General features: G+C 55.2%; 1 protein-coding gene across 1 annotated transcript in view; it reads left to right on the forward strand.

Moving 5' to 3' along the window:
* Positions 1-24666, forward strand: part of DISP3 (dispatched RND transporter family member 3) — a 43060-nt gene extending 18394 nt beyond the window's left edge. The window contains exons 2-21 of the mRNA XM_033115998.1: positions 240-1335; positions 2257-2476; positions 5339-5475; positions 6350-6484; positions 7021-7181; positions 8537-8676; positions 10250-10395; positions 10631-10792; positions 11562-11723; positions 13446-13559; positions 14314-14450; positions 15489-15673; positions 17582-17712; positions 17788-17960; positions 18910-19036; positions 19589-19734; positions 21867-22026; positions 22608-22721; positions 23167-23333; positions 24167-24666. Of these exons, the coding sequence (XP_032971889.1) occupies positions 243-1335; positions 2257-2476; positions 5339-5475; positions 6350-6484; positions 7021-7181; positions 8537-8676; positions 10250-10395; positions 10631-10792; positions 11562-11723; positions 13446-13559; positions 14314-14450; positions 15489-15673; positions 17582-17712; positions 17788-17960; positions 18910-19036; positions 19589-19734; positions 21867-22026; positions 22608-22721; positions 23167-23333; positions 24167-24529 (4173 nt within the window). The 5' untranslated portion in view covers positions 240-242 and the 3' untranslated portion in view covers positions 24530-24666. The remainder of the gene's footprint in view (positions 1-239; positions 1336-2256; positions 2477-5338; positions 5476-6349; positions 6485-7020; positions 7182-8536; positions 8677-10249; positions 10396-10630; positions 10793-11561; positions 11724-13445; positions 13560-14313; positions 14451-15488; positions 15674-17581; positions 17713-17787; positions 17961-18909; positions 19037-19588; positions 19735-21866; positions 22027-22607; positions 22722-23166; positions 23334-24166) is intronic.
* Positions 24667-25763: the final 1097 nt, after the last annotated feature.

Consider the following 25763-nt stretch of genomic DNA (forward strand, 5'->3'; position numbering starts at 1 on the left):
TTCTGTTTTGTGCACATGTGGTTGAGTTCAGTTGAGTTAAATGCCCGCTTGATGCAATTCCATTGTAGTATTTGTACTCGGTTATGAGTAGGCAGGCTTAATGCCCGGAGCTGGTCGACTGCAGCCACAGGGCACCATTCTCTCTCTCTCTCCGTCGTCGTGTCCCCCCCCCCACCCCCACTCCCCCCCCACCCCCCGCCTCTGGCCCCCAGCCTGCTGACCTTCTCCTTCTCCTACAGGCTATGGACTCAGAAGATGACCCATTGCTGCAGGATGTGTGGCTAGAGGAGCAGGAAGAGGAGGAAGCCACAGGTGAGGCCCTTAGGAGAGCCCAGAAGCCGGGGCCCCAAGCTGAGGCAGGGGGTCAGTGTTGCTGGCGGCACTGGACCTTGCCCTCGCGGCCACCCGCTTCAGGCTTCTGGAGTAGCCTGGGTTGGGCCTTCACCAACCCGTGCTGTGCAAGTCTGGTGCTCTTTCTGGGCTGCAGCATCCCCATGGCCCTGACAGCCTTCATGTTCCTCTACTACCCACCGCTGGATATTGACATCTCCTACAATGCCTTTGAGATCCGCAACCACGAGGCCTCCCAGCGTTTTGACGCCCTGGCGCTGGCGCTCAAGTCCCAGTTTGGGTCCTGGGGGCGCAACCGGCGCGACTTGGCTGACTTCACCTCTGAGACCCTCCAGCGCCTCATCTCAGAGCAGCTGCAGCAGCGGCATCTTGGCAACCGCTCGCAGAGGGCCACCAGGGCCCCCCGTGCGGTCCCTGCTGTCCCTCAGTGTGACCCAGGCCCCTGGTGGGACGCCCCCGCCGCCCGGAAGCCAGCAGCCAATTGGAGCAGGCGTCTGCGGCGCGAGGCCATTGCCCTGGCGGATCTGGCAGCCAACCAGAGGGAAGTCCCAACGGACCAAAGGCCAGACGAGAACGGGCGACACCAAGTCGGCACTCCGTCCCCTGTAGCGGCCGCGAGCAATCAGAGCCGTGCCCGCCGGGGAACCTCGCATTGGGACTACACGCGCTCATACGTGAGCACCAACACGCAGACACACGCGCACTGGCGCATCGAGCTCATCTTCCTCGCGCGTGGCGATGCGGAGCGCAACATTTTCACCAGTGAGCGGCTGGTCACCATCCACGAGATCGAGCGCAAAATCATGGACCACCCAGGCTTCCGCGAGTTCTGTTGGAAGCCTCATGAAGTGCTCAAGGACCTGCCACTCGGCTCCTACTCCTACTGCTCCCCGCCCAGCTCGCTCATGACCTACTTCTTCCCCACTGAGAGGGGTGGCAAGATCTACTATGACGGCATGGGCCAGGACCTGGCAGACATCCGGGGTGAGCAGGCCTGGGTGTGGCTGGGGGAGGGGCTTGAGGGGGTGGGGTTTGAAGGAACCTGGGGGTGGGGCTTGTAAGGGGGGAGGCCTGAATGAGACTGCGAGCGGGGCTTGGTGGGGTGGATTGGAAGGCTTGACGTTTGGTTCAGTGCTTTAGAGGCTGGTGAGAGGATGGTGAGGGACGTGGCTGTGAAGGCACAGTCAGGCCGGAGCTGAGCGCTGGGCAGGCCTGAGGGTCACGCGAGGAAGGACTGGTGGCAGAGTGGGGTGTGAGGTGGTTTTCAAGGGACGCAAGGAAGGAGGTTTGGGCTCATGCCTGGATTGAGAGATGGGGAGTTATGCTGTGGCCAGGTAGAGAAAGCATGGGGAGAGGCTTGCGCATGAGGTTTAGCAGAGACAAGCCTGGGTGTGGTTACAAAGAAACTGTTATCTGCTTAGAGGAATATAGGTGCGTGGCTGGGGTTGAAGGAAGACCAAGGTGGGATTGGTTTGAGGTAAGCAGGGATGGGACTTGAGAAAGAATGGAGCTAGCTAGGCCAGAGAATGGTTGTAGGGGTGGGGCTTGGGTGTGGCTTTTAAGGCGGGAGGGGGGGGGGCATGTGCAGTGCTCTAGGCAGATGAAGGCCAGACTACAGAGACTGAGCCGTGAAATTAGCTGAGGTTCAAATGGAAATGAAAATGTCAACGTAGTGGGAGGTCCCTGGGGGGGGAGGGGGGAGCTTGGGAGCTGCTCCTCTTGGGCAGCTGTGAGTTCTCTAAACCATCCCTCTGTCCCATTGGGGACAGTTTGAGGCAGCCGAGGGGGAGTTTCTCAGCTCTTTAGAAAGGGGTAAGGTGGTGGGGAGGGCAGGATGACCTTGATGGGAGGACTGGTGGGAGCTGACCCACTGAGCAACTTGGGCACCCATCCCTGCCCCTGCAGGCTCCCTGGAGCTGGCCATGACTCACCCCGAGTTCTACTGGTATGTGGACGAGGGTCTGTCTGCAGAAAACCTGAAGAGCTCCCTCCTGCGCAGCGAGATCTTGTTTGGAGCACCCCTGCCCAACTACTATTCGGTGGATGACCGCTGGGAGGAGCAGCGGGCCAAGTTTCAGAGCTTCGTGGTCACCTACGTGGCCATGCTGGCCAAGCAGTCTACTAGGTAGGAGGTCCAGCAGCCCCCGGCATGTGCCTGCTCTGTGTGTACTAGGGAAGGGCTCTATTAGAGTCGGCAGTTGGTTTCCAGGTGCTTTTTTCTCATAATCCCCAGACCCCCTCCCTGGAACCTTTCTCCTGGGAAGTCTTTCTTCCCAAATCGGGAGCAGAGCCACATATATCCTTGATGTCCCTCTGACAGGTGGACAGCTCCTTTTCTTGATTAGCACTAACGGTTCGTAGGCATGACAGCTCTGAAGGAGGTAGGAAATCCCAGAACTCCTGCCCTGGAGGTCTTGGGTATTGATTTTCTCCGGCAATGGTGCTAGCGGGCTTTCCAGAAAGAGTATTAACCAGGGATTCGGGAGTTCCTCTCTGTCTCTAATACCCAGGGAGATAATTTGCAAGTCCCTTCACTTCTCTGGGCCTCAGTTGAATAGTGGAGACGGTAAGGCCCGCTACCCTTCCGGAGTCTAGAGAATATGAGCTAAGAGACTGGACAGTGGGTGCTTTGGGTGATGGGTGCTTTCGTTGTCCTCCAAGCCTTGGGATGTGTGTCTAAGAAAACAACTGGGCCCCTCTCCACCAGCAAAGGACACTAGATAGTTTATTTATCAGTCCTGCCAGGCAGTAATTCCAGTGCCTCTGAGTCCCCTGCCCTGACAAGTTAGTCCTGGGCAGGAGAAATCATTCTGCCTGAAATACCCTCGTTCATTCCGTTACTCATCCATTACACTGAGCAACTACTGAAATAACCAGAGCTAATGTTTGCTGAGCACTTGCTCTGCCAAACACTGTTCTAAACGCTTTATTCACACCATTTCATTTAATTCTCACACCACCTCAATGAGGTAGGTGCTGTTATGATTATCTGTTTTACAGTTGAGGAAACTGAGGCACACCACAAGTAAGTAAGTTGTCCAAAATTACAAAGCCCACAAGAGGTGGAAGACATTAAAATCCAAGCGTTCTAACCCGGAGCCCTCACCCTTTGTGTTTTCTATGCCCGTTGCTGCACTCAGAGCTTCTCTGTGCACTGCTTTTTTGCCAGGCAAATCCCTGTTCATCCACTAAGATCCACCCTGGGCAGTTTATCCCTGAAGCTGGATTAAATGCACTTCTACCCACTTCTACAGTCCTCTTCTTTTTCCCTCCGGGAGGCAGGAAAGAGCATACATAGGCTTTTGAGTCCAATATATCTGGGGTCAGATGCCAGTTGCTGCACTTAGCGGTGGGAGTTTCATTGAGCTATTTCACCTCTCTGAGCTACCATTTCATCATAATCCTTGTCCCTCTGTATTTCAGGTGTTTAATTCTTTGTCACTCAAGGTGTAGTCCTCAAATCAGCAGCATCAGTAGCCCCCGAGGACTTGTTAGAAATGCAGAATCTCAGAATCTCCAGGCCTTTCCCAGACCTATAAGATTTTGTTCAACTTTGACGAAGGTCTAGTTTAATTATGTCTCAATAGAGTGTGTGTTTGTTGAAGTCTGGGATTGTTCCTGGCTTGTTTCTATAGGCCTAGCCCCTAGCACTGTGCCAGAAACACCTTAGTGGGAATTTGTCTGGGGGTAAATGGATGGGTGGAGGTGCTCCAGGGAAAGGTACTTGCCTGGGTTGGGAAGCTGGGAGGGGCTGGCTGTAGAAGGAGCTTCAGGGTTTCAGAAATCAACAATTACCTCTGCCTAATACATTCAGCTGCCAAGACGAAACCCCTGCTCTGGGTAAAAAAGCCTCTCTTCCCCTTCCCATTCCCCCAGAGCTGCATAGAATGGTGACCACCAAGACCCTTGTAGACTTGACTTAGTACCTTCTTTTGGATTAATAAAATCTTTTTTTATTATTCTAGTATTGGTTACCCAAGAGATGGCAGCATGCACCTTGACTTATTCCAGAATAATACAAATGATCACTTTTAGTACTTTCCTGATAATACTAGAATCTTAGAACACAGTTCACTGCGTTTATAATCCCTTCAGCCTTTTGCATTTTTGGTGCATGCATTTTAATTCTATATACATTTAAAACCCCATAAGATATTACGTTTTCATTTTAGTGTGTCAGTCTCCATTTATATTTACTTACATATTTACCTTTTCTGTTGCTCTTCATTACTTTCTACAATTTCACGTTTCCTTCTGGGATCATTTTCTTTGTATCTGAGGAACTCTCTTTAGTATTTTTTTTTTTTTTTAGTGCAGGTTTGCTGGTGATAAATTCTGTTTTATTTGCCTAGAAAACATCTTTATTTTACTTTTATTTTTGAAGTTTATTTCTGCTGGTATAGGATTATACACTGGCAGCTATTTTCTTTTAATACTTTAAAGATGTCAATCCATTATGCTCCGACTTCCATCATTTCTGTGGTTAAGTCAGGTGTCAGTCTTTTTGTTGCCCCTTTGAATGATTGTCTTTTTTTTCTGTGGCTGTTTTTAACATTTCTCTTTGTCGTTGATTTCACCAGTCTTACTATGATTTATGTTGGTATGGTTTCCATTGTTCTGCTTGGGGTGCACAGAACTTCTTGAATCCGTGGGTTGATAACTTTCATCAGTGTTAGCAATTTCCCAGCTATTATCTCTTCGAATGTTGCTTCTAACCTCACTTTCTGTCCCTTTTCATTTTTAGGATTCTACTTACACAAATGTTAGCTCTTTTCACTGAGTTTCATGTGTTTCCAATATGCTCTTCTAGGGTTTTGTTTTCTATTTTTCTCTCTATGTTTTCGATTAGATATTCCCGCTCACTGCTCTGTCTTCTGTTGTATGTCATCTGTAATTTATGTGGATACTTCTGGTCCTTCCGCCAAGTGTTGACAGCCACTTCTAATCCACTTCCATCTTTCTCTATCCACGTCCTTCCTCTCCCCAGCAAAGTCCAGGTTCTTTATGGGGGGACAGACCTCTTTGATTACGAGGTACGCAGAACCTTCAACAACGACATGCTCCTGGCTTTCATCAGCAGCAGCTGCATTGCCGCCCTCGTCTACATTCTCACATCCTGCTCAGGTAGGTCTTCTCTGAAAGCCTTCTCTCCTCCCAGTGTGCTCCTACCTGGACACAAACCTTCCTTCTCAAGAATACCAGAAATAGTCTCGAATCCACCATCTCAGAGCTGATGGGGAGGGCTGCTGAGAAATCGCCTTTCAACCCCAGGCACGTAGACTGAGGGCCAGAGGCAGGTTGAGGCTTACCCAAGTGTCCTCACTCCCAGGACCTTACAGTTTAACGTTTTGCCCATTGACCATCTTTTTCTTGCTGATAACTTTGTTTTGGGGAGTCTGGAGTATTGGACCCTTGTTAGGGACTGTTCTGTAGCCTGTTTTACAGCTCCAGGTCAGCTACCCTTTTGTCCCTCGATTTACTTTTCCAATGCCAACTTCTCAGGTACCCTACCTGCTTTTTCCTACATATACAGGAGGTTTTCTCTATTGCCCAAGTGAACGAGACATTGGTAGTATCTTCAAAAATGGAAAAGGCATTCATTCATCTATGTGACAAATATCAATTGGGCACCAACTATGTGCCAGATGCTCGAATGTGCCAGGGATCCAGTGATAAACATCACAGACACACTTTCTACCCTCACAGAACCTTTCTCTGCTGGGATAACAGATGTTAAATAAATACATGTTTATGATTTCCTACCAGCCTTGAGGTCAATTCCGTAAAGATGAGGGCCCGTGAGCAACCTGCCTCACTCAGAGATGGCTTCCTCTGCCACTCGGGCCTCTGGCCCAGCTCTTTCTCTGGGCATGGAGAAGGGTGCTCCACAGCGGGGGGACAGGTGTGAGGCAGGACCAAGCTGGGCTCAGGAACACTGAAGGGGGTGTGTATTCCTCTGGGGCCCGCACTCTATTCCTTGTCTCCTTGCTCCACCCAGTGTTCCTGTCCTTCTTTGGGATCGCCAGCATTGGTCTCAGCTGCCTGGTGGCACTCTTCCTGTACCACGTGGTCTTTGGTGTCCAGTACTTGGGCATCCTCAACGGGGTGGCTGCCTTCGTGATAGTGGGCATTGGTGAGTTGCTTCTGTTGCCATAGCAATGGGCTTCCTACTTGAGGACTCGGCACCAGAAAGGGCCTCCTCCCTGGTTGTAAAGCTTGGCTTTCATGGAGGCTCCAGAACGTCCCCCTCGGACCTCAGCGCCTCAGAGTGTGGTGGTGGGTGGAGTATGTATGGTGGTCCGATCCTTGGCATATAGTGAGTGTAGCCCCCAAGGGGTGGAAGGAGCGGGGGGAATACGCTGTGGAGAGGGTAGGAATGGTGGGAAAAGTCTAGGAAAGACGGGACACAGGCTAAGATTTGGAAGAAGGGGCCTAGTTCCGGGGATGGGGTGGCTCCAAGGAGCATGGAAGGTGGGGCTTGGATTCTTGGTGGGTGGAGCCAGAGTCAGATGTGTCTTTCCACATTCCAAGCTGAGAAGCAGGCCGCCCCTGGAGCCTGACCTGTCAGGGGGCCTCCCAGGGTTGGTCTGGGCCCAGCCTGGGTCTGGTCCTGGAGACAGCAAGGCGATTCTGAGCCTGCCCCTACTGGCGCGGGACTCCCTCCCCTAGGTGTGGACGATGTCTTTGTGTTCATCAACACATACCGCCAGGCTGCCCATCTTGAAGACCCACAGCTACGGATGATCCACACCATCCAGACGGCAGGCAAGGCCACCTTCTTCACCTCCCTGACCACGGCCGCCGCCTACGCAGCGAATGTCTTCTCCCAGGTGGGAGAGTGCCCTCTGTCCCTGCCCTGGCCTTTCCATTCCTCCCGTACATACCTGGCCTTTGGTCTCTGCTCTTCCCACCCACCCCTTCTCCTGTGACCACACAGCCTTTGCCTCAGGCGCTCACCATGTCCCTAGGGTCCATTTTTGTTGCTTATCACCATTGCCAGAACTTAACAAGTGGAAAAATTTTAATATGAATGGTATTTATTTTTGATGCTTGTTGATAGTAATCCAGCATCTGCCCTGAAGGCATTTGGCAGTTCCCAAGGCTCTTTCGCATTTAGTCTTCGTGACATACTTATGACAAAGGTATCATTACGTCCTTATTTTCCTAATATAGAAACTGAGGCCCAGAGAGGGAAAGTGACTTCCCCAAGGTCACACAGATGGTAAGTGGTAAGCTTGACCATGTCTCCTGACCCCTGAGCTCTTTTCACCCACTGATTCATACTGTATTGTCATCATACTGACTTTCTCGCTGTCCCCATGCTCCTCAGGCCTCTGAGTTGGGCTCAGGGGAAGGATCTAAGTTTGGGCCAAGTCCTTGGTGCTGCTAGAAGCTGAAAGGCAGTGAGCCTGCCTGAGTCTTTGAGAGATTTTATGACCTGTGTTGAGTATCCCGTCTAGAAACTACTAAATGTGTTGGGATTATCCAGGCCTACCTAGAGAACCACATCCAGGAAACAGGCAGAGCTGGGTTCAAATCCCACCTCTGCCATTTACTGGCTGTGTGACTTTAGGTAGGTCGTCCAACCTCTCTGAGCCTCACTTTCCTCATGTGTGGATTATTCAGGGACTAAGGTGAAAAGATGATTGCGAAAGTGTTTCACGAACAGGGAAGACTTGTCTGCTCGTTGGCTACAGTTTCCTTCTGACTGCCATCCCCTGTGCAGGTCCCTGTGACATTTCTAGAGTGCACCCATCACTCCAAGGCTCCAGACTCCCTGCTCCCATTACATGGCAGCATTCTCTCTTTCCTCTCGCGAACACATGGACTGGTCTCATGAGGGCGTGTCTTCCTCTGTCCCCCCAGTCATTCATGTAAGGACAGTGATCAAGCACTTGCTCTGTGCCAGGCACTGTTCTGGGCAGTGAGCCACAGTATAGACAAGAGCCTCCACTCCAGAGGTGGAGCTCCTTCTCCCCTGTTGTGTCCCCTGGTGCCAGCCCTTGCCTTCTGATGTCCTCCTGGGCCAGTGGCTGGCATCCCGCAGCCTGAGCCTTCCTACCCCGCCTCAGTCTCACCATGGTTTCAGGTCCTGAGTGCCTGCGGACCTCAGGCTACAGAGTCTGCGGGCTCCCTAGGCTCCAGGCATAACAACCCACATCCCCCTCTACCTCTTTATTGCCAGATCCCAGCCGTCCATGACTTTGGCCTGTTTATGTCTCTCATCGTGTCTTGCTGCTGGCTGGCTGTGCTCTTCACCATGCCTGCTGCTCTGGGCATCTGGAGCCTTTACATGGCACCACTAGAGGGCTCCTGCCAGACCAGGTGAGCTGGGCAGGCCGGGGTGGGGGTGCCTGCCCTCCTCTCACTGAACATCTATAACATGCCCTTGTGATTCGTTATTGAGCCCCTTCTGTGTGCCCAGTCCTATGCTGGGCGCTACTGGGGGACAAGGAATGGAGAAGAGAACCCCGTCGGGCGGTTACCATTTGTGACCACGTGCTGTATGCCAGGAAGTGGGCAAAACGCTTTTGTACTAGATTTCATTGCCATCCGCCAGGATCCTGAGAGCTCGGTCCTTTCACTCTGCCCATTTTACAAATGAGGAAACAAGGGCTTGGGGACATTGGTCACCTTTCTCAGCGTCCCCCATTCAGTAGGCAGCAGAGCCAGGATTTAAACCCAAGACAATCTGATTCTGCATTGTGTGCCCTTAGGCGCCATGTTAAATATCCTCAAGGTTCTTGTCTTGGCGGAGAGACAACATTTAGACATAGTGAGCCATGTACGAAATTGAACAGGGCAGTCCAGAGTTGCTGCCGGTCGCTGAAGGATCCGGGTTTCGTGGGCCAGTGGTCGGGGGAGGGAGGACGGGAGGGCGGAGGAGATAAGTGTACTCTGGCCTGGGTGGCTGCCTGCGCTTGGGAACACTGAGGAATGATGGAGGGTCTCTGGGCTTGAGGCCGGGCACGCAAGGCAGGATGTCAGGGGTCTGGGACGATGTCCACCTGACTATGGTGAGCCAAGGAGGGGTAAGAGGGAGACAGAAATCCAGCAAGGAGATCAGGCTTGGGCCCCGGACTAACTGCTCAGCTCTCCCACTCACACCCTCCCTTCAGGGCGGCCCTGTGTGCTGGTGAGGGCTAGGCACTGCACGAGGGCACGCTGGCTGAGGCACTGCCGTCTACACTATGGGCATTCAGATCTGACATCTCTGCAGAGGCATCGCATAAGCCCCGCCCCCTCCCCGGCTCCCGTCCGGGGCCATGGACGCAGTAGCCGTCCTGTCCTGGGCTTCAGCCGCGGCCTCTTTGCTTGGCAGCTATGGAACCCTGGGCATGTTGCTCAACCTCTCTGCATCTCAGTTTCCTTTTCTGGAAAACGAGTGTAATCCCTGTGTAGGATTCCCGAGAGGATTACGTGAGAGAATGCACATGGGGCTTCTAGCTTGTGCCTGGCTCACAGCATTCATTCTGTTCGCCGCGTGCATTATTCGTGTCCCTGGGGATGAGCCTTGTCTTCCTCACATTCGCTCCAGTCAAGGCCTCGGCCACACCGCCTACACCCTCAGCCCAGCCTGCTTCCTCCTCCAGGTGTCAGAGCCTCAGGGCCACGTGACACCAGAGGCATGGTTCCCCTGCTTTAGTCACCTTGACGCGTGGGGGGCTCTGGTTGTCATCCCTTCTCCCGGGGTAATGGCTGCTGTCACCACTTGTCTCCCCAGAGGAAGAGTGGCTCCTGAGGGCCCTGGGGGGAGATGGCACTGGAAAGAAATCAGATGCAGGCTTTTGGAAGTGTGAGATGTCAGCAGCAGTGTGAAACGGGGGTTCGTGTGGTAGCCGGGGCCTTGCCCGGCCCTCCCCTCGGGGCTCACCCCTCTCCCCCACTTTCTCCATAGCTGCCACCAGAAGTGTGGCCGCAGGCGCTCCCTGCACTTCCCCGGGGATGTGTTTGCCGCTCCGGAGCGGGCTGGGGCCCCAGCCCCGGGCCTCATGCCCTACCTGGATGATGACATCCCTTTGCTGAATGGAGAGGAGGAACCAGGTGAGACGTGGTGAAGGCCTTTCCCTGGCGAGACCTGGGGGCATCCCCTGCCACGGGAAGTAACTCTTGACAAGATTGTTTGAGGTCAGGCTGGACCTGAGGCAGGGGGCTGGAGGAGATGGTCCAGGGGATCCCCATCAAACATTTGGGTTTCCCTAGAGAGTGTGGAGACCAGGGTGGGCTTTGACTCGGATCTGGGCCAGGCCTCTGACAGGCCCCTGCTCTGCTCTGGCAGTGTCTCTGGAGCTGGGAGATGTGTCTCTGGTGTCAGTGTCCCCCGAGGGCCTGCAGCCCACCCCCGATAGGGCCAGCCGGGGTCAGCTCATTGCTCAGATGCAGGAGCTGCTGCACCACTGGGTCCTGTGGTCGGCCGTCAAGAGCCGCTGGGTGATTGTGGGTAAGTGGCTCCCCACCCTCCTTCCCCTCTGTCTTGCAGCTTCTACCCAGTATCGGAGCATGGGGGGGACTCCCCCAAAGAACGTGTAGGCATTGGGAGCCCACCCCCTCCTGCACATGATGCCTGGGTTGGCATCCATCACTCGCTCTGAACCTCACCTCCTCCTTCCTGTGTGAAATGAAGCTGGCCCCCAATAGTTTTGTTTATTGAGCACCTACTGTGTGCCAGTCATCATGCTGGGCAGTAGAGCAAAGTGCTTAATGCTTGGACTCCAGACTTAGATGAGTCTGAGCCTCAGTTTCCTATCCTATGATTGAAGATAAGAACGGGATCTATCTCAGGCAGTCGGAAGGGATGCCTTAGTGCCTGTGAAGAACTAAGCCCAGTGGCTGGCACGCAGTAGGTGCTCAATAAACCTTAAGTCCTATTATTATCACAATCAACAGTATTCAGGGTTGTGTACAATCAAGTGGATATGCCAGCTCTTTATAAGCTGTTAAATGCTCTAAGATGATGGCTGGTTCTTGGCGTAGTGTGCGATTGTAGCTTATGGTCTAATTCCCAAGTGACGTGCATAACAACAACCGACCCCTACCCCCGGAGGACCGATCCCTAGCAAGCTTCACCCACAGGCTGGCATGCTGGGCCTCTACCCACTCCTGTGGGACCCTCTCCCCACTGACCCCATAAAGGGAGCAGCTCCTTGCCAGGGCTCTGGAGGCATCACCTGGGCCCCAGCCCTTCCTAGTATGGCATCCTTTCCTCGCAGGGCTCTTTGTCTCCATCCTCATCCTGTCCCTGGTGTTCGCCAGCCGGCTCCGCCCCGCCAGCCGGGCCCCCCTGCTCTTCCGGCCAGATACCAACATCCAGGTGCTGCTAGACCTCAAGTACAACCTGAGCGCTGAGGGCATCTCCTGTATCACCTGTTCAGGTGAGGGTTTCCAGTCGGAGGTCCCCTGTGGGCCCCTGTTCTCTTTGGAGTCCAGGTCTCAAAGATTGTTGGCCTGAAAGATACAAGACCCAGGTTCAGTGTTTCCACAGTTCATTAAACGAAAACTTACTGGGTGTCAGATGCACGGGCTCGGGGGAGACCGCAGTGGGCGGGACACGCTTTCCCAGCTCAGGGAGTTCATCCTGCCACTAGCGGCCAGCCATTGTAATAGTAGATCTGAGCCGTGATGGAGGAAAAGGGTGCCCAGGGAGCTCAGCCTCGTGGAGGGCTTCCTGGAGGAAGTAGTGTCTAAGCTGAGACTTAAAGAACGGGAAGAAGTTAACCAGGCTGGGAGGGAGAGAAGGGAAGGCGTTAGCTTGGCTGGGAGGGAGAGATGGTAGTGGCTGGGACCAGCGTGCTAATGGTAGCGGTAGAATCAAGAGGCATCTCTTACCTTAGGAATCTCTTACCTTAGGAGGTGAAATCCATAGGACTTAGTGTCAACGCACGTCGGAGATGAGCCAGGATGTGAGATAAAGATGTCTCCTTGCTTTAGAGGTAGCCTGGGCTAGGCCCTCATTTTACAGAGGAGAGCCTGAGGTCAGGGTTGGGCAGGTGAAGTCAGCCCAAGGTCATCCAGCTTTGCCAGGGCAGTTAGAAACCAAATGAGAAGATGCTGGGGCGAGTGTGCCCAGCTCCTGGGAGAAGATCCACTGACTGCTGTAATTGCCTTCATCTAATTCGTGCGGTGTTCGGATTAACCTGGCCGTCCTCCTGGTAATGGCTTTAACCAAATGCATAATTGACTGCAGCTCAGAGAGGTGCCTGAAGAGCCCCTCCTAAATTGGAGCCAGCCTCGACCACCTCCCCAGCTGCTCCCCCGGCCGGCCTGGGCATACAAATTACGCTCCATTGTCACTGCTGCTACAAGGGCTCCTGCTATCCCTCAGGGCCTGGGGACAAAAAGCCGCATCCACTCCCATTTCACAGGTGGACAAACCCCAGGATGAACCCAAAGTTCCTGGAAACATCTGGAGAAAGGCCAGGACCCCAGCCAGAGTCCAGCCCCCAACCCCTTAAAGGGACTCCTTCAGATTATAGCAAAAAGAGCTTTACTTTTAGGGGCAACAAGAACTGGGTCCTAATGGGGCGCTGCCTCTCACGTCTCTGCAGGTTACGTAACCTTCCTGAACCTCTGCTTTCTTCCTTGTCAAATGGGGTTAATAATAATGACCTCCTGGGATTATTGTGAGGGTTACGTTTTTGAAGGTATCAAAGTTCTCTCATTAAAAAAACCAAAAACTCATCTACAATGCTTAGACAAAACAGGAAAGTCTCCATCCCCTGTACTAGTTGGTGACATTCCATTTCTAATGGCTCCTGTTTACTGAGCATTTGTCACGAGCAAAGTGGATAAGAAGCAGCGTGCCGTGTGGTCCGCAGCCGCCCTCCGGGGGTATGGTGTCAGCCCCTGTGACAGGCAGAGAGTGAGACCTGGGGCTCCGAGTAGGGAAAGCTTCAGAGTGTCTCCCTCCCAGGCTGACAGGTTGCCTTTCTCTTACCTTAAGATTCCTGTAAATTCAATATTTGATGTTTTTTTCAGTTCTGTTTAATTTCTTTCAGACCCCTGACACTCCCTCTCCCCAAGCTGAGGGCCCTGGGGACCGTGTCCCTGGGGTTGTCACCGATCCCAGCCTGTCCCTGACGCAGCTCGGGGGGTAGGTCTGTTCCAGGAGAAGCCCCACAGCCTGCAGAACAATATCCGGACGTCCCTGGAGAAGAAGAAGCGGGGCTCAGGGGTCCTGTGGGCCAGCCGGCCTGAGGCCACCCCGCAGGGTCAGTGGGGAGTGTGGTGTGGCAAGGGTGGGGGTGTCGGGGGATCCTACCTGGTGCTAGGGTGTGGGGGCCCTGTGAGGAGAGCAGATGAGATGAAATTCTGTGAGAACAGGAACCTGTGGAGGAGTTGGATGGAGGGTGAACTCGGTGAAGCTGGGTCCTGTCCCACCAGCTCTCCTCAGCCAGAACTGTGGGCTCCCCTCCTGCCACCGCTCCAGCCCAGCCTGTGGTGCCCCATGAACCCGCCCTGTGCACCTTTGACGGTCTGGGTGGGGGAGGGCAGGGGGTCCTGAACACTGGGGTCTCCGTCAGAGGTGGGGTGCTGGGACACATGTAGGAGTTAACTCCCCCAGGGGGCGGTTCTGTATGACCGTCCTCATCCCATCCGTGCCCACCGTTGTCATCCCCAGCACTAGCCCCACCATTCACACTGTGCTCCCATCATTGTCACCACTGCCACCACCCTAGTCCGTACCAACGATCTTCACCACAACTTCCACCATTGCTGTCACTCCCTCCACCCAAGCTGCCACCCAAAACCAACGACCATCAGCACGTCCCCCGCTATCCATGCAGCCACCCCGTCCTGGACCACTGCTTCCCCCACCACCCATGCCACCACTCCATCCTAGTATTCACCACCACCAAGGTCAGGGCTCAGCTCCTCAGTCAGCAGAGAGTGGCCTGCTGCAGGGTCAGGGGAAGCCAGTCAAGGTGACTGTCCACCCCCATCCATCCCTCGTCTGTCCCCCAGACTCCCCAGGCACCGTGTACGTCTCCAAGGTGAAGAATAAAGGCCACCTGGCTGTCTACAGGTTCTCCCTCAATGCCAGCCTGCCTGCCCCTTGGCAAATCGTGTCCCCCGGGGACGGGGAGGTGCCCTCCTTCCAGGTGAGCCTGGGCTGTCGTGAAGTGAGCCACCACTACCAGGGGAGGGGTCCCTCAGTGCTGCCTTGGTTGGTACTGGCCATATAGGGAGGGGAAGGCCGGGTCTGTAGGGTTCGAGCCCTAGCTCCGCCATTTACAATCTGTGTGTCTTTGGGCAAATTACTTAATCTCTCTGGGTCTCAGTTTCCTCATCTGTGAAATGGGGATATGAAAAGTACCAGCCAGGGTTGTTGGGGGTACATGAGGTAAGGCCTGTGCATGACATAACATCTGGAACATAGTACGTGCCCAATATATGGTAGCCATTAGTTCTTTGTAGCCATATGCTGTTCTTGGCAGCTGCTCCAGCCCCCCAGGAAAGAGCCTCTCAGGGCAAAGCCAGGCCTTCAGTTTTTCCCTTGCAGGAATCACTTGTGTTTCTTTAACATGTTACACCCTGCAAGGTGACACATATCAGCACATTTGTTTGGGAGTTTTATTTCCATTTGAAAGATGCGGTTTCAGAGGCGTTTCCTGATTTTGAGCCTTTGCAGTGCTGTTCCCACTGCCTAGAAAACCTTTCCTTCCAGCTTAATGCATGCTGACTCCTCATTCAGGTCTCAGCATACATGTCACCTCCCCGTACAGCCCTGTCCTAAGCACCCCTCTCAGTTTGCCCTCCTCTTCCTCTGCACATTTACCCTGTGTTTTCCCATCCTGATTGTTTAATTCGGAGCCCTTAAAGGAATCTGAAGCAGCCCATGTGATTGGCAGCCCATGAGAGCGGGGCCCACTGCTGCACCCTCATTGCCCAGCTCGGGGCCTGGCGTGGAATTAGTGCTCAATTGAAGGAAAGACTGAGGCTCAGAGAGGGAGGGAAGGATTTGCTCTATCTTCCATCTCGAACCCAGGCCTTCTGAGCCTCTGCTCAGGGCTCTATCCCCCACTCAGGGCTGGGACGGGGGACATGCTGAGGAGGGAGGGGACGGAGCCTGAGGCCGGGCCCAGGCCAAGGCAGCCTCCCGGAGTCACATGTCTTGTCTCTGTCGATCCACTGCTTAGGTATATAGAACGCCTTTTGGTAACTTCACCAAGAAGCTGACCGCTTGTATGTCTACAGTAGGGCTGCTCCAGGCGGCGAGCCCCTCCCGCAAGTGGATGGTGACGACCTTGGCCTGCGACGCCAAACGGGGCTGGAAGTTTGACTTCAGCTTCTACGTGGCCGCCAAGGAGCAGCAGCACTCCCGGTAACAGCCTTGCAGACAAGCCTGTTTCCACCAGCCTAGCCCCCCTGCCCTCCCCTCTCTCTCTCCCTCAAGGCCAGCAAGCCCCTTGAAGAGACCCGGGCCCATTTCCACACATCTATTCAGATGTTTCTATGCCCAGGACAGGGGAGTGGGAATCACCGGCAAAGATGACGCCCGTGAGCCACTCCCCCTCTGCCCCCTCCCTCTTGATGGGTCACCATGGCCCCGTGGCTGTTCTCAGCATGCCAGGCAGTTCCCATCTCAGGGCTTTTGCATTTGCCGTTCCCTCTGCCTAGGATGCCCCTCTCCAGCCCCTCATGTTGTTGACTTCTCAAGAGTCAGGTCTCCTGGGAGAGCCTGTCCCCTCCTGGGAGACGCTGTCCCTGACCAGAACTCCGTCCCCCATTTAAAGTAGCCACACCTGATCTCTCTCCTTACATCACCTCATTGCTCTCTTTCTGGCCCCATCACCCCCTGGAATCTTACTGATCTACTAGCTCATTACCTGTCTTCCCTCAGGAACACGGACACATCCTGCAGGGGGCACCGTGACTAATATTCCATGCTGTGTCCCCAGCACCTAGCTCACCATCAGACACACAGCCGGTGCTGAATGAATGAATGAATGAATGAATGAATGAATGCATGCATGCATGAATGAATGAATGAATACACTCTGCCCTTCCTCTCCAAGGCACTTATACACTCTCAACATGTATAATTAATTCAGAAAGTATTTAATGTCCTTCTCCAGACTGTCAGGTGACAGGGAGAGACTGTCTATCCTGTATGGTATGCCCTGTCTAGTGCCTGGCACGGAGTAAGTGCCCCAAGATACTTCACTGCATTCTGTGCCTTGGTAGGGCGTGTCCGAGCCAGCTGGGGGTGTCGTTTCCCAGGTTCCATCCCCCATGTTCTGGGCAGGGCCTTACATTCATTTAGCCATCGAAGCCGTGGTAGCTGAGGGTCTACTCCTTCATCTGTTCATTCATGTCACAAACATTGAGCACCGACTATGTGCTGCCTGGGGATACAGCAGTAAACAAGACAGATGTGCATCTGTCCTCAGGCCGACTAGCGGGGCACAGCAGCTAACAAGTCACCTGCAATGTCATTACAAATTACGACAAGAGCTCTGACAGAAAGCGCCAGGCTGCCATAGTCTAGAGAACAGCAGTAAGGGGCCCTGCACTGGTGACACGGGGGGTTGTGGTCTCTGACAGGGCGCTGCCTCAGAACTTCCAGCATCGCATGAGGCGGAACGCTGCTTGGGGCAGAGGGGTGTGGCGTGGAGGCAGGGGGGTGACCAGGACAGGCTTGCTGGGCCCTTCCAGCCTGGTGCACCTTGGCTCGGGGGGTGGGGGTACCCCTTATCTACCCTCCCCTGAACCCAAGGCTGGGCTTGCTCTGCATATACACAATAGCCACTGGGGTCAGGCTGCCCGGATGAGCTTAGAACATTCTAGAAAGAACCTTGAGCTACGCCAGGTCTAGTGGTGAGCAAGCTGATCATAGAACCCTTTCTTCAAACAGAAGCTTGAGTCTCCATAACTATTCAGGTTGAGGTGGGGCTTTGTGGGGAGTAAGGTGCTTCTAAGCAGACACCCCCAAGGATGGTCCTCCCACGACCTGGAGGGCAGATTGAAAACTGCCAGTCTTCTCTAACCCACATGCCACAGGTGGGGAGACAGACTCATGTAGGGGACGGGCCTTGAGCAGGCTCACACAGTGGTCTTGGCAGGGGCCGGACGAGAACTGGCCTCCAAACACCAGTCCCCACCCAACCAGAGAGCAAATGCCTGTGCTGAGGGAGCTCCGGTCCAGCCCCTGCACGTGGCCACACTGGCCTCACCTCCCCACTCGTCCTGGGCTTCCCACCCTTAGTCCTGGCCTCCCTTGCCTCCACAGGAAACTGTACTTTGCACAGTCCCACAAGCCACCTTTCCATGGGCGAGTGTGCGTGGCACCTCCCGGCTGCCTGCTCAGCTCCAGCCCCGATGGGCCGACCAAAGGCTTCTTCTATGTGCCCAGTGAAAAAGGTACACGCGGGGAGGCCACAGTGGGGCCTGGGGGGCTGGACCCTGCTTCTAGTACAGCTATGACTCTCTTTGCAGGGCCCAGGGCCCGCCTCTCGGCTACCTTCGGCTTCAACCCCTGCGTGAACGCAGGCTGTGGGAAGCCCGCGGTGCGGCCACTGGTGGACACGGGGGCCATGGTCTTTGTGGTCTTCGGCATTGTGGGCATCAACCGCACGCGGCAGGTGGACAACCATGTCATCGGAGACCCGGTACGTGGGCCCGCTTTGAGCAGATGCCAACTAACCAGACTTGCAAACAAGTACCAGCCCGAGGGCCACCCTCCCAACCCCCACATGCCCTCACCAGACCAAACAGGTTCCCCACGGGGCCCTGGGTATTGTTTCTCTTGAGAACTGAGAGAGGTTGAACTCTTAGAATCACTCGGAATTTAGGACATTTAGGGCCCGAGCTGGCTGCCCCGCACCCTTAGGAGCTGGGACAGAGATGAGGGACACACACGTGTGTAAAACCACCCATCCTTCCTGCTGCAGGAGGCCCTTGCTGTGTGCCTCAGCTGTGGTGCCCCCGCCCTGTGGGTTTCTCTCCTCTTGTATGTGTTTGTGTCCTACGCTGGGCCCTTGGGTGTTTGAGAAGCTAATGGAGCTGTGAGTAGGTGTGTGCCTGGCACGTAATGGGTGCTGAGCGTGTGGTAGGAAGGATTGTGGATGTACGTACAGTCGTACCCCTGCCTTGAGAAGTCAGTCCGGTTGGGAGTCCAGGATCAGGCATGAAGTAATTCGGGAGCCAGGTGGAGTGGAAGAACATTTTTCTGTTCATTCCGGACCACGAGCGCGCAGGTGTTCAGGGGAGGGATGGGTAGGACAGCCAGGGGAGACAAAGCGACAGTGGAGGACAGGTAGGATTTGGCTGTGCAGAGGGAGAGGAGGAAGCAGGAAGCCCAGGTGAGAGTGTTTTGAGTGAAAGAAGCAGGTGAGAGCAAGGGGGCTTGTATAAGGTGGGCAGTGAGGGGAGCAGAGGTCCTGCTGGGGACAGGCAGAGCAGGCTTGGGTGGGGACCACGGGTCCACGCAGAGGACTCCAGCGTGATGGCAATGACAGTGGCAGAGAACTGCTGGGGGTTACTCCCTGGGGGTGGGGCCCAGGCCTGAGGTCCTGACTCACTGAGCGGCCTGCACTGGCTTGTGTCTCCTTGGGAAAGGGCAGCGTCATCTATGACAGCAGCTTTGACCTCTTCAAAGAAATTGGGCACCTGTGTCGCCTCTGCAAGGCCATCGCCGGGAACTCAGAGCTAGTAAAGCCAGGCGGGGCCCAGTGCCTGCCCTCAGGTTTGTGGGGAGAGCTAGTTCTTCAGAGCAAGGAGGGGCCGGGGGGACTGGGAACCAAGGGTGGACAGCCCTGAGGACACTTGCGCCTGGCATGTGGGTATCTGCAGACATGTGTCTGTGCCTGAGTGTCCACACTGGGTGGGGGATGTGCAAACATTCTCCTTGTCTTCCAGAAGTGCGTGAACATGAATTGGCCCAGAGGTGCCTGTGATGGGGACATGTGTGGTGTGGGGGGGCACACCTGCAGGAGTAGCTTTTCCAAAATTGGGAGCAAGGGGCTGGCTCCTAGCTAACCTGGGTGAGGTCATGCCAGGGATCTCGCTGAGGCCACCAGATGTCATCTCCACCCCAGAGCAGATGGGTGTGGTAGGTTCCCAATGACATCGCCAGTGCTTACACACACCTTTCCTTTTTTAAAAAATTTTACTAAATTTGGGGGGTACCCTCCCACACTCACTCACAGATGGGTGAGTACCTGCGCACGGTGGGATGCGGGGGAAAGAGTGCTCTCCTGGGTCCCCACCCTCCCCACCTCTCTACTCCTCCCTGCAGGCTACAGCATCTCCGCCTTCCTGCAGATGTTACACCCTGAGTGCAAGGAGCTGCCCGAGCCCAACCTGCTCCCAGGGCAGCTGTCACATGGGGCCGTGGGCGTCAAGGAGGGCCGCGTGCAGTGGATCTCCATGGCCTTTGAGTCGGTGAGCCCCCGACGGTCTCGAGAGGCACCATGCAGAGTATTTGCCTCTTGTGTGTCACCTCCGGTCCCTGGCCCTCATTCCAGATGGGTGGGGTTGCTCTTCAGAGGGGAAGGCGAGGCCCAGAGAGGTGACATTGTTTGTCCACAGTCACCCGGTTAGTGAGCATTAGCAGAGCATAGCCTTTCTACCATGCACGCTCCCGCCCCTCTTCTTCCCCACCAGCCCAGGGTCCGTGTCATTTTGTAGCCTCTGGGCTGCAGGGGCAGGTGGGGGTGGGGCTGGTGAAAGTGCAGGATGCTTCCCTCTGCCACTGTGGGGGGCCAAGTAGTGGGCCACAGACCCCAGTGCTGAGCCTCCTCCAGGAGGGCTCGGAAACCAGGGAACCAGCCATCCTACACATCACTGCTTCGTCTCTCACCCGGACACTCCCTGGGGCCTGCACAAGGAGGAACATACTTGCACACCCCAGACCTGGGCATCTGCAGACCCCACCGCCCTGGCACTTTGCTCTGTGAGCCTGGCCAGGTCTGCCCCTGCTGGCTCCATATTACGACCTGGGGTCCAGTCCTGCTCTAGTCCCGGTGTGCTCTGCGTCCTTGAGCAAATCACTCATTCCCTCTGGCCTCAAGTTCCTCCTCTAAAGAATAGGGCTACAGATCCCCGCCCTCCCTCTGACAGTCGTTGAGAAGCAACAGTGAGATGACATGAGGGTGTTGGGGAATGAGAATGATGATGACAAGGGTACAAGTGAAGCCGAGTCTTATTCTCTGGCCCCAGCCCTGCTTTCCTTTCCACCATGTGTGCCCCTCACTGCATAGGCAACCAACCTCTGCCACCAACAAAGAGGGCCCAGAGACCCTCCCAGCCCTGAATGAGCCCCAGGCTAATGCAGACACCCGTTCAAAGCCCAGGAAGTTTTTGTTTTTAATTGTGATAAAATATACATAATAAAATTGACCATCTTAATGATCTCGAAGTATACACTTCAGTAATATTAAATACACTCCCATTGGTGTGCCACCATCACCACCATCCATCTTTTAACTGTTCATCTTCCCAAACTGAAACCCCGTCCCCGTGAAACACTAACGCACCATTCCCCTCCCCCCAGTCCCTGGCAGCCACTGTTCTCCTTTCTGTCTCTGTGAATTTAACTATTCTAGGCGCCTACCTCATAAGTGGAGTTATACAGTATTGGTCTTTTTGTGTCTGGCTCATTTCACTTAGCATAATGTCCTCCAGGTTTGTCCACGTTGTAGCGTGTGACAGGATTTCTTTCCCTTTTAAGTCTGAAGCCGCAGACAGTTTCAGACAGGAGAGAATTCATGCTCAGGCTCCTCCACACGACAGGACATCACTTCTTAGCCGACCCCCACCAACACGCAGATGCACACAGACACACTGTAACCGGTTTGTGCTCATGGAGAGCAGAATCGGGCCAGTGAGCTAACAGGTGAACGTTCCAGAATCGGATGAGTGCCTGTCTTGTCACCATCCCCCGAACAGCTCCTCACAGCTGGACACTGAACCAGATGGGCCGCTCCCTGCCCTTCTGGACTCACAGTCCAGCCAGGAGATGAGCAGGTTGCCAGAAAGTGACAAGAACTGATTCAAAGCCAGAGTGTGGGTCCCCTCCTGCTCAGGGGCATTTGGCCACATTCTCTGATCCTGAATTGGGCCACCTAAAAAGCAACAGGCTTCTTTCAATAGGTTTCTTGCATAGCCCAGAGAATGCCCATCTTGGGCTATCAAGGAAGGCTTCCTGGAGGAGACAGAACCCTAGCAAGACTCGAAGGATGAGTGGGAGCTGGCTTGCAGGCAGAGGGAACAGCATGTGCAGAGGGTGGGACACAAAAGCAGGGCATGCTCTGAAGGTGGTTCTGTTAGAACAGGAACTTTGGTGGCACTGGAACCTGCTATTGCTGTAAGAATCATGGGAGCCCAGAGGCTGGCAGGAGGTCATCTTGCATTGGCTCATCCTTCACCCACCCCCACACCCCCAACATAACACACACTCCATTTGCAGGTGTCCAAGGATTGGCTACATCTGCCCCTGAGGAGACCAGCCACAGCCTGGGAAGGGTGAGTGGGCCACAGCCTCCTGCCTGTCTCACTGCTCATGTCCCCCACAGACCACGTACAAGGGCAAGTCCTCCTTCCAGACCTACTCGGACTACCTGCGCTGGGAGAGCTTCCTGCAGCAGCAGCTGCAGACGTTCCCCGAGGGCTCGGCCCTGCGCCGAGGCTTCCAGACCTGCGAGCACTGGAAGCAGATCTTCATGGAGATTATAGGTAAGCAGTAGCCCTACCCCTTACTCCTGCGGTCCCGGTGGGGCAGATGGTGGCATTGGGGGTCTGGGAGGTGACTGGACAGGGAGGGCATGGCATGGCCTGTCTGAGCCACACTTGTTATCATCTCAATCCTGGCCAAGAGCCCTGGAGAAACTGGAATGACCCAGTGGCTGGGAACACCAGTCAGCAGCCAGAGTTTGGGTCCCCTCCTGCTCAGGGGCATCTGGCCACATTCTCTGATCCTGAATTTGGTCACCCAGAAAGGAATAGTAATGACCATTACGGCAGCTCAATGTCACTAGGAGCCCTTCTCAGTGCCAGGTCCTGTGTTGAGGGCCTGAGCTGTGTTATCTCTTTAAACTCCAAATTAGGCCTATGGGGTAGGTACTCTTATTGCCCCATTTTACAGATGAAGAAATTGAGGCTCAGAGAGGTCAAGTGGCTTTCCCAGAGTGACACAGCTAGCTGTCTCTGTGCCCATCTGTGTAACCCCAGTGACCTCTGAACCATGGGGATGAGGGGAGGTTGTGGGCGCCCCGCCCGCACAGCTCAGCTGAAGACCCTCTTCTCTTACCTTGCAGGGGTGCAGAGTGCCCTGTACGGCCTGGCCCTCTCCTTGCTCATCTGTGTGGCTGCAGTGGCCGTGTTCACCACCCATGTGCTGCTCCTTCTCCCTGTGCTTCTGAGTATCTTGGGTATGTACGTGGCCGAGGGCCAGCAACAGGCAGGGGTCCTGCTGGTGGCCTCCCGTCAGCAGGTTTCTCTCAACCCTTAGCTGTCACATCTCAGTGAAGTCTTCCTAACCGCTCCCCCAACCCCTACCCCAGCAAAGTGACCCTCTGCTCGGTGCTGTGTGGGTGACGGTCCTTCACAGGACTGTTCCCACAAGTCTGTGCTCCCCGAATTGAGTCAGATATTGCTGTGTATAGCTTTCTGCCCAGTGACATGTTGCTGTACCTGCGCCCTGCCCTCCCCCTCAGCTCTCTGTGGCCCTGTTTTTCCTGCCACCAGAGGTTGGGGCTCCACTCGAGACTTCACCCCATTCCCCAGGGGCCCCTTGATTTGCCCAGCACCCCTCCAAGACTGTGTGGGCAGGGCCAGGTCCAAGCTGCCTTCCCGCCGTCCCCCCGCCACCCGCAGGCATTGTCTGCCTCGTTGTAACCATCATGTACTGGAGCGGCTGGGAGATGGGCGCCGTGGAAGCCATCTCCCTGTCCATCCTCGTCGGCTCCTCCGTGGATTACTGCGTCCATCTAGTCGAGGGCTACCTGCTGGCTGGAGAGAACCTGCCCCCTCCCCAGGCCGAGGTGAGCGTCCTGCCTGCCCTTCCCCTCCCAATGAATCTCCTCCCACCTCAGTGAAGCTGGGGGACCCCCAAGGATAGCTAGACACCCCCTGTGCCCGACCCCCAACCAGGATATGTTCTAGATGCTACGGTTTTCAGGGCCGATCTCCCAAGGGACTCAAATTCCCAGGCAGCTCCGTCAAAGCAGTGTGTGGGCCCTGGGAGGGTCCACTCCCCCAGCCTCCGTCTCCCTCAGTGAGCATGGGGGTTGCACCACGTGATGTCCAAGGGCCCTCCCGCTCCCTGAATGCGAGTCTCATTCTCCAGCCTGGAGAGCAGGGCTGGGCGTTTGTGACCCTAAGGCCACTAACTGGCCCCCTGTAGCTTAGTGAGGATATACCCGTGACTCAGTGCCAAAACCAGGTCTGGGTATCATAAAGTGTTTTTTTCCTAGTTTGGAATTGTACTGGTGTGAAGACATTCATAAATATGTAAATTAAATTATTTACACACTTAGCTGCTTTTGGTCAAAAGAAGAAAATCAGTTTCAGTCAGGACTCCCATTTATGAGAACTTATTACAAAGATCAAAAGCATCATGGTCGTCATAGCAACATTTAATGCACACACACACACTGCCCGCTGCACACTGCGCACTGTCCGCTGTTCTAGGGGAACCAAAGAGTAGGTGCTGTAATTATCCCATTTATAGAAGCAGAATTGGGGGCCCCGAGGGGCAGGACTGGCCTTGGGGCACGGGGTGCCTGTTTACCCGGGGTCCAAGCCCTGGGCAGGGAGGGATCCCGCTGTCCTGTCAGGTCCGCTGTCCCCAGCTTCCGCTCTCGCCCCCACCCAGGACGCCCATTCGCAGCGCCAGTGGCGGACGCTGGAGGCCGTGCGGCACGTGGGCGTGGCCATCGTCTCCAGTGCCCTCACCACAGTCATCGCCACAGTACCCCTCTTCTTCTGCATCATAGCCCCGTTTGCCAAATTCGGCAAGATCGTAGCACTCAACACGGGCGTCTCCATCCTCTACACGCTCACAGTCAGCACGGCCCTGCTCGGCATCATGGCACCGGGCTCCTTCACCCGGACCAGGACTTCCTTCCTCAAAGCCCTGGGCGCCGTGCTCCTGGCGGGGGCGCTGGGGCTGGGCGCCTGCCTCGTGCTCCTCCGAAGTGGCTATAAGATCCCCCTGCCCACCGGGACCTCCCTATAGCCCTGGCACTGGGTCCTGACTTGCTCACTTTGGTCCAGCGAGTAGGGACAAGACACTTGTGCGCTGACCCCAGAGCCACTGTTTCCCAGCTTGGCTCCAACTACTTTTGTTCCCAGGCCTGGGCCGGAAGCGGCCCAGAGGCCCAGCGTGGGAGCCGACGCCCAGCGTGGGAGCCGACGCCCACCTGTGTGGCCCACACTGCCTTCATCACAGTGCCAAGCAGGAGCTGGGTGGTGAAGCTGGCTGCCACCCCACCCCACCGGGCTGCTGGCAGCCACACTGGGCTCCCCCTGACAGCGGAGGAGACCAGCCTTCCTCTCATGCCCAGTCACCATGGGGGGGGGGTGTCACGTTATTTTTGCAGGGGACTCCCTGTCACACTGCCTGAGTGCTCATAACAACTTTCTGATGTGGGTGTTACAGGGCCCCCCATTCTACAGATGCGAAAACTGAGGCACCAGGAGGCAAAGTGACTGACCTATAGCTGGGTCAGTGGCAGAATCAGAGCTACTTCCGGAGTTCCAGGCCTCCCTTGGGGACTTTGCAGGAAGAGCAAGCACAGTGGGTTCAAGGGCAGGGGCCTCACATCCCCTGCACCACCTCCCCTCCCCTCCGCTTTACCATGGCCATGGTCCTCCCCAGACCTTTTGGTCTAGCCAGAGAGGACAGAAGGACCAGCCTGGGGTTCTGCATGTCCTACCCTGGGCCCCGGCTTCAAAGAGCCCTTTTAAAATCTTCCCTGGGGGCTGTGGGGCCCCAGCACAGCCTTCCTCACGGATCCCCCATCTCCCCCATGTGACTCTGGGGGTGGAATTTGGGGGAAGGGGACAGCCCCTGGGACGGGAGCTGGCCACCTGCTGCCTGCTCACAGCAGATGGTTCCTGTTAAAGTGAAATGAAACTGCAGACCGCCACCATTAACACGAGCATTTTAAGCATCGCTGGCTCTATCATATTCTTAAAATTGAAATAACTAAGTGTTTGCATGCTGCCCAACCAGAATCTGGCACGAGGAGTAGGGCTGGCCTAGAAGGAGATGGATGTGGGCCTGCCCCAGGGTGTGTGCCCGACCCACTGGGGTCCAGAGCCATGGAGGCCTCTGCTGGCCCAGAGCGAGGTTGGGGGCCTCCGCATGCCCCCAGGGGGGCCTCAGAGCACTGCATGAGTGGGGCTCACTAGATGCCCCTTTCTTTAAGGGGCTCACCTGTCTCCCCAGCTGGGACATTTTTGTGTGC

The sequence above is a fragment of the Rhinolophus ferrumequinum genome, chromosome 9 (assembly GCF_004115265.2).
Source record: "Rhinolophus ferrumequinum isolate MPI-CBG mRhiFer1 chromosome 9, mRhiFer1_v1.p, whole genome shotgun sequence".
Taxonomy (NCBI): Eukaryota; Metazoa; Chordata; class Mammalia; order Chiroptera; family Rhinolophidae; genus Rhinolophus; species Rhinolophus ferrumequinum.